This window comes from Sitodiplosis mosellana, unplaced genomic scaffold, assembly GCF_009176505.1.
Source record: "Sitodiplosis mosellana isolate CC-2019 unplaced genomic scaffold, AAFC_SMos_1.0 Smas_scaffold_910, whole genome shotgun sequence".
NCBI classification, from domain to species: Eukaryota; Metazoa; Arthropoda; class Insecta; order Diptera; family Cecidomyiidae; genus Sitodiplosis; species Sitodiplosis mosellana.
Genome location: NW_022596152.1, coordinates 1 through 8,586, shown reverse-complemented (window position 1 = coordinate 8,586; position 8,586 = coordinate 1). Strand labels below are relative to the sequence as shown.

The 8,586-nt window shown below is 36.8% G+C and overlaps 2 protein-coding genes across 3 annotated transcripts; one reads left to right on the top strand and one right to left on the bottom strand.

Annotated features, from left to right (window-relative positions):
- Window positions 1–787: 787 nt before the first annotated feature.
- Window positions 788–7,102, bottom strand: LOC129570991 (catenin alpha; the record flags this gene model as incomplete). 2 transcript variants are annotated; one of them, XM_055450725.1, is given in 10 exon segments in its annotated part: window positions 788–904; window positions 1,021–1,261; window positions 1,353–1,602; window positions 2,080–2,149; window positions 2,262–2,413; window positions 2,558–3,242; window positions 3,351–3,554; window positions 3,631–3,948; window positions 4,575–4,951; window positions 5,472–7,102. In XM_055450725.1, coding segments are annotated over 10 exon segments (2,568 nt in total), but the record flags the coding sequence as incomplete, so codon positions are not given.
- Window positions 6,509–7,212, top strand: LOC129570992 (uncharacterized). The gene is made up of 3 exons (XM_055450726.1): window positions 6,509–6,603; window positions 6,694–6,979; window positions 7,040–7,212. Exons 2-3 carry the CDS (start codon window positions 6,700–6,702, stop codon window positions 7,120–7,122), a joined length of 363 nt encoding a protein of 120 aa, XP_055306701.1. The 5' UTR covers window positions 6,509–6,603; window positions 6,694–6,699; the 3' UTR covers window positions 7,123–7,212.
- Window positions 7,213–8,586: the final 1,374 nt, after the last annotated feature.

The window sequence follows — 8,586 nt, the reverse complement described above, 5'->3', positions numbered from 1 at the left end:
CATTAATGCTGTGCCTTAAAACATGCTGCTTCCTAAGCAATGCAAATGCGAACGTCTGGTTAAATTCATTCCATTTGTTTTGTGTGGGTGTATGTGTACGTTCGATTGGCATAATATGTATTATAACTGAAATCGATAAAACACAATTTGCTGCATACAAATAATGAGAGACTGGATTCATTAATTCAATACGTAAAACGATTGTTACATTTAATAAACAAACAAAATCTGAGCATCAAACGGAACGGAAGAACGGTGTTTCAGAGATGTATAAAAATCAAATGTCAGTGGTGGACAACTAAAACATGAAACCAAATTGACGATTGCAAATCTGTGTACTCGGACTGCAATCACAGACAAATGATAATGAGACTACCGAATGGCAACAATGTCGAAAAACAGATTACTTACTTTTTTCTGTTTTATGCATGAGTCATAAAATTGGTTTTATGAAAATCCAATGGAATGGTTTTGATGGTAATTTTATGTGTTTGTTTGGTTCGATTCGGTTCAGTTTTGAATTGTTATTCATGTTTGTTTGTTTGAGGGGTTTTGGTTTTTGTATATGGATTGATTATTTTGTTTGTTCGGGAGGAGAAAATTGGAATGAGAACAACAAATCATTAGTTTCGGTTTATTGTCGGTTCAATTGAAAATGACTCGGATTTCAATTGACTTATGAATGGGAAATGCTTTAAAGGCTTTTTATTATGTTAATGCTTTCGGTTATGATTAAGTCAGAAAAAAAGAAATGAATTTGGGGGGAACCAATGAATTTTCAACTTACCGTGACCACTCCTTGTCTGGTGTACTTGGTGGATGCAACGTATGAATATTTCACCGTCAACACGACTGCATTCATCAAATTCTTGGCCGCTTGAATCAACGAAGTTGCACTGTCCAACTGCAAGTATCGAATAAAATTTAGTGTTTTAAAAGGATCCATTTGGAAAAAAACTGTTGAGGAAAATCATTTGTTTCTTCTTTTTTTTTTTTTTAAACATTGATTAAAATACTTACGCCTGATACAATCAATTCACCGCTAATATTTTGCACATCGGCTTTGACTTTCGATGTGATTTGAATTTGATGGCAATACAATGCGATGCGCTGTAGGTATGCCAATAAATCTTTCTTTGTACTGCTCTCAGGACATTGGTCGGCAATCTCTCGTGTCAATTTATCCAATTTATTGCCGGCTTCTGAAATCTTTTTGGCCGCATTTATGACATCCATTGTGGTTTTCAATGGGCCTCGACCACTGAACACACAAGAAAATGAGCAAATTTTGTCAATTAAACGATTTTAACTTAAATTTTGAATTGAAATGATCGAGCAATTAGTGTACATACCGTGTGAAATCTGTCATTTCCATCATAATCATGCACATGTGCTTGGCCAAGAAGATGATGTCATTACCGTTATCGTCCCATTTAGCCACTTCCGAATCGAAGGTCATCTTCTCTTTTCGGAATAACTCAACCTGTTGAGCAATCTTTTGTTTATCTTCTTCCGTCATCTTACGCATAGCTTCACGAGCTGTTGTAATGCCACTAATATCGGGATATTCATCGACAGTACCTTCACCAGTGTGTACGCTTGCTGCATTGTGCACAAATGGAATTTATGACAGGATAAGATTATTGACATTTTTTTTTCATAAATTTATTTTCATTGAAATGGTTAAAATTTGGATTACTAAATCAAAATCATTGTCAAACACTAAAAAAATTAGTTTAGAAGTAGAAAAAAACAAATTCAAATGAAAACCCAACTCTGTATTGATATAAAATAATAATGAAAAATAAATGAATTACATCGGCTACGAGTCTCCATTGTTTGATCTTCAACCGGTTCGAATTCGGTGTCGGTATCCAAATCTTCGGAATTCTATCGGTTGAATGACCAGACGAAAAGCGCAAACAAAATCCAAGCAAAGTCATCAAAATCAAAATAGTCAAAACACACACAAATTGCACAGGCACAAACGGACAAAGCGACGAACACAAAATATAAAAATAAAAAACCAAACAAAAAAAACGACACAATTAATTATCGGTTCATTGAGCATAATCTTACATTTGCTTCTGGTTTCAATAGTATAATGTTCATCGAGTTCAACATCTTCCGGATCTAACTCTTCCTCCTCCTTTTGTTTGCAATTGTAATTTAAATTAACAAACCATTGGTTATATCAGAAACCAATCACAGGTAAAAAGGAAATCGGAGTGAACAATGCTAACTGAATGAAAAATTCTTACCCGATTCATGAGAACAGCTCGTCGAATCTCACGGACACCATCATAGACCAAGCGCGATGCATCGATGAAATCGTTGTCATCTACATCTTTTGGTGGGTTTGAGGACAGAGCATCGACTGCTATGTCAACGCGCTGAGCAAACTTCGACATAACTGCATGAAAAATTGAAAAAAAAGCAAACAATAAATCAATAAAAACGAAATCCAAGTTGAACTAAATTCATTTTCAAAACTGCTTAAGAGATGAAAACAAAAAATGATTTTCAGAACAAACAAAAGATGAATAGAATATTTTACCTTGTTCGCGTAAAACTTTGACGGCTTCAAGAACTCGTTTCGTGTAGATGCATGGTTCATAATTGTCCATTTCGGCTTCAACAACGTTGCAAACACGTTGAGAACGGCCTTGAATGGCTCCAGCCGTGTTGCGTAGCTCTTGAGCATCACCCTCCTGCAGTGCAAACATGCACTTTTTGGCATCTTCCAAAATGTGATTCTCGGACACGGCCAAGAAATCATCAATGGTTGTAATGTCATCAACGGCTTCCGTTAAAATGCGTACTTGATTCTCCCATGCCTGTCGATAGGCTTCCATGTTCTCTTGTGCAACTTTTGAATTTGGTCGCACGGCCAAAATCATAGCGGCATTTATGACTTGTGGGCAAAGATTTTCGATTTGAGCAGCTGCATATCGAACCATTTTGACGCCGTCTTCATTGTTCGACATACTGCACACCAAATTGGCCACTTCAATCAATTTCTCCGCATGCTTTGTGAATGCCACTGCACGCTCTTCAACCTTTTTTTCGTTTCCGTCCTTGGCGGCTTCAATTAAATCAAACAATGGGGTTGTCGTCTCTAAGAATGAATCAGAGACGTGATCAACGACCGCTTTGCGCAGTTGACGACGCAAATCCCGAGTCTTTTGGCACATTTGATTGATGGCCATATCCAAAGTTGAGCTCTTCTCCTTTTGACCCATCTAGAAATCAACGAAAATGCATATGAGAAGATGAGTTTTGGGCAAATCATCAACTTGATTTGTTTTCTATTTTAAAATACAACTTTCGACAAACTAAAAAAAACTTACGTTTGACATGTATGCCGACAAAAGATCTTGCAAAGCCTGGCGTACAGCATTACATTCAGCAACAATTCGTTCACGACGCTCATCTCGAGTGCAATCTGCGTCGGCCATCAATGCGGCTGCACTGATGATGCTTTCCAATCGCTCTTCGAGCGTTGGACGAGAGCGCACTTCATTGTATGCCAATGGATCCATATTGATACCCTCCTGTAATTTCAAAACCAGTTCAATTTATTAGAAAAAAAACCTGCCTGAACATTCGACCTTTTCAAATATGACTTACATCAAAGTCGTCCAAAGCAGCAGCGAGTTCACCAGCACCGCTGTACATATCGATTGGTGCACTTGATTTGCCCTGTGCAACGTCACTGATTGTGTTAACGGCTTCGCACACTTGTCTCAACACTTGATCACGATTAATTTTGGCCAAATCCAATTCCGGGTGACGAACGTAGACCTTTGATGCTGTCAACAGCATGGTCGAGTGCTTCTTTAAAACGGCACGTGCAGCGGCCAAATCGTCACGCAATTGCGGATCCTTTAGTTCTTGTTGTCGTTTTGCTGCTTGTTTTATCAATTCGTTGGCATTTCGTCCAAATTGCTAAAAAGCGATCGGAAACAGTAAATCGATTAGGTTCCACCAAATAGAAGCAAACATATCCAGAAAAATGAATATCCACATAAAAACTGGGAGGGCAGTAGACTGATCCAAAAAAAAAAAGTTGTCCCTCATCTAAAAGGCCCGGGCAGTTTCGAAAAATTTACTTTTTTTTTGAGGTTATTTTATTTATGGCAATGTTATTTTTTCTCGAAAATATGTGGAGTCTACCCAGACAAAAACTCTCAAAGTTGACTTTTTAAGGTACCTCCCGAACAAAACTTACGTTTTTTATGGATTTTACTATGAAAATATCAATTTTTGTTCGGGAGGTACCCATCCCAACCTCATCCCAACCTCATCCCAACCTCATCATCAGTTTTTGCCGAAATTTGGTTAGAATACTGGAATCGGTCGAAATGTTGCGATCTAAAATGACTTCCGAAATCGCTGTCATGAAAATTTTGATATGGGGCTTGCCATGGGTTTTAATATGGTACCCATATGCAATCTTTGCGCCAAACCTATTTTTTTGAGGTATATTTTTCGAAACTGCCCGGGCCTTTTAGATGAGGGACAACTTTTTTTTCTTGGGTCAGTCTAGAGGGCAGTAATAAACATTTACTCACTCGCATATTATTCAAGAGCTCATCTTGGCTGGATGCATTTCGTAGCTTGTTCAAATCATCTTGAACCACATGCAATGATTTCAACAGTAGATGCACATCGACCATATCGGCCAAAACGAGCAAACGCGTTACAGCTGATAGAAGATTACGTGCGGCTCGAACCATATTTCCGCGTCGCAATGAACTACATGGATCTTCCGAAAATTCACGAGCTGCTGTTCGCATAATTTCACCCGTCTTTCGTACCTCCTCAACGGCCGTGAGCATCTCTTGTTTAATATCCGGGTTTTCATTGGCAATTTGTTCACCGCGTTCAATGAAATTCTCGGTCGCTTTTTCCACCGCCAAAACCAATACACTTGCACGCTTGGATTTACCTAATAAATTTGAATGAAAAGGGAGAGAGAAAAAAAAAATATCATGAAATACTATTGCATTTTTTTTTATTGCAAATAAATGTGCAATGAAAAAACCGCAGATATTTTTTTTCTATCTCTCTGAGTCGTTGACCTATCTCACTTGAAATGTCTTAATGTCACACACTCATTGAGTTGATGTGAGAAAACCATTGTGTTTGAGTGCAGAAAAAAGAGCAATTTTTTATGATTGCGAATTGCGAATGCTGAAGAAAGCAAAGTCATTAAATCTGCACAATGTTTTCGTTAGAACGTTTCATTTATTGCATAGTAAAAAAGAAACCGATGTGCACTGAGTAATTGATAAAGTGTTTGTAAACTAAATGGAATTTAATGTATTTTTTTTAATATTTCACTGAATAGCACACACGCACACAGATCGAGAGAGGAAATGGTTCAATGGCCAATGCTTTCGTTTCACAATTTTTTTTTATATCTAAAGCAAACACAGTTCAATTTATTTTGAATGTAATTAACCGACCTTTCTTCTTTTTGCTGGGTCCTTTTGTGTTGACCAATGTTGTAACTTGCAACACAAGTGGCTCAAGTGTTTTCTCCACCGACATCGTACGAATTTCCAAATTTTTCGGATCCCATTTTAGCGAAAGCGTACCAAAATCACCAATCGTACCCATGTTTTATTGGTTTGATCTGTTTTATACCGATTTTTCGTTGAAAATTTTCTTTGAAACCAAAATTGAAAGCAAAAAGAAAACCTAAAATAATGCTAGGTTTCTTTTTTATTCACTTAAATTTGCAGTCTGTATACACAATAACACAAAATTGTTTGGCGATGACTAACGCGAACGCCGTTTGACATGTAAAAGCAGAAAAAAAGTACACACAATGGAGTCAACAACGATGGCTAGATGCACCTTCTACTCTCTACTACTCGTTTGAAGGTGTGTGAATAGGTTTCTTTTTTTTTCGTTCCTGTTCGTATTTGTTCATATGGTAGTTGAGACGCAGCAGCACTTGATTTTATTACTCATTGGATGTTTTCACACACACACACATGAGCTCACAACATGAATCAAATTCAATTGAATGAAATTTATTTGCATTGGTTGAAAATCGGATTATTTTTTTTACATTTGCACTAAAAATTAAATTGACTGGGTTAATAAATAAATTTTTAAGCAGCAAAAGGAAGGAAAACTATTGTTTTGCTGTTGAATGGGCGTAAAAATTCACTGAGCACTTTGAATCTATTGGTGTTTTGTTTTTTCTAGCAGTAGTGCCGCTGAAAATTTCTGATTTCGAACATTTGTATACCACAAATACATACGCATACCAACGCACACAAACAACGCTCTCTTTTGACAACACAGACAAACTGACATAACTGCCCAATCGCACAGTGTCGTGAAAGTGAACGATTTTTATGTGTATGCGCAAACATACATATACACAGGCAGAGAGATAAAGACAGACAAGTATTGCCTGATGTATTGATTGGTCTGCCTTCGGACTTGTACCAACTTCGGAACGCAATAATATATTTCTTTGTTCTGACAGATATCGAATGCTTTCATTCAATCAAGATATTTATTGAACGAAAAATCAAGGTTTAAAAAGGTCTTAAACTTCTGAAAATATCGTGAACAAACGGCGTATGTATATGAAAAAGATAGTAGTTACTATGAATATTGAAACCAGTGAATTTACGTATATAGATCCTGATATTATTGTATTTTCTACAGATCAATATGAGTGAGAAGGAGTTGCACGAAGAATATTTGAAATATCAACGATTGAAAACTATGAAGAATCCATTCGAAATCGGAAGTGAAGATTGGCTCAAGTGGCGTAGAGATTGGCTTCAATCGACTTCTGAAAATGTTGCGAGGGCAAGCGCATTGGACAGAGAGCTCTCGAAATGTGACCCAGTTGACCCTGCTGTTATTGCAGCTGCGATAGAACCGATGCGAAAAGCTATGGCTGAAGAACGCAAAAATCTTGAGCAGAAGATACAGCAGTTGGTTAAAGGTAAGAATTGTTTATTTTTCGATTTGCACTTGAATTCTATTCAAATATGCTTCGTTCCAGACCATCAGACCGGGCGCCATGGAAATGGAGTCGAAAATGGAGCCGCTCAAATGGAAATCGTATCTGAAAACAATAAAACTTAAAATTAAATAATTCAAGTGCATAAAACAATTGAGTTTATTTAAATCATGTGAAACAATTTGTTTAATGCTAATACAAAAGAATTGAAATCAGTTTTGTTGTTTTTCTTCGTTTGCAGTCCGAATAAATTAAAGCATTTTGGTGGATTTGATTAAATCATGCACCCTGATTCTGGTCTCTCAAATAAGCATATTGGCCTTCAATTCTGTAAATTCGTAATTGGATGCACAATAATGAAAGTTTCAACTTCAAATAAGTACTCCATTTTGAAATACTTACCCACTTTTCGTACGAGCCAACCAATGAAGTTCAAAAAGATCTATATATTTGTCTGCTTGTATTGCACACATCGAGTGGGCCAATTTGAGCAAAACATCAGCTTTGGGTATTGCAGCTATGTGTTGCTCCATGACAACAATTTCGTTCTTCGCCTCATTTACCAATTGTTCAGTCGTTCCAATCAAAAAAATTTTGTCTGGCTTCCACATACAAAACCCACATTTTGATTGATCTGTATGCACTTCATCTATCACACACTTGAAATGCAAAATATTGGAACATCGTCGACAATTGAAAGAGTAATCCCACGCTAGCCGAGAAGCGGATAGACCCCCACATGGGCAAAATATAGCCGCAGCAGCCATTAGTTGAGCCATTGAACTTAAAGGAATTTTGTTGCTAGCGTTTATCCGTTTTTTTAGAAATCACACCTCTTGACCGTTTGACAGTTGAACACCACATTGTTCTACGCTCGAATATAGTTGTTGTAATTTAAAAACCTTATAAATGTGGTTCTGTCGAAACCTTTCAAACAAAGAAGAATTTCAAATTTTCACCAGTACAAATAAAATTCTGGTTTCAGTTTTCAAATGAATATTAAAGTGTCGAAATTTCAAAATAAATAGAAGACTGCATTTCAACTAAATCCATTTTGATGTTAACATCAAAATATACAATATAAATTCATCCATCCAAATGTTTTATATTGAATTTAATCTCATACTAATTGTTATAATAAATAATATCAATTGAACGGTATTTGAAATCGATTCAAATATGTTTCGTTTCAGATATTGAGCAAAAGATACAGCAGTAGGTTAAAGGTAAGTATTGTTTATTTTTCGATCTGCACTTGAATTCGATTCAAGTATGTTTCATTACAGACAATCAGACCATGTGCCATGGAAATGAAGTCGAGAGTAGAACCGAATCTCCAGCTCAAATGGAAATGGAACCTGAAAATGATAACATCAAAAATTAAATAATTCAAGTGCTCAATGAAGCAGCGGACTTGTCAGCACACTTGTGGACTTAGCATTTCACTTGCTTTGGCGATTCGTGAGTTGCCGAAGCATCATATATGCAGTGCACTCGATATTTAACGTGAAAACCTATATTCGGTACATCGAAGTCGGCCGAGGTATGATTTCGTTTGCGCGTCGCGTAAGCAATTCACTTGCGATATA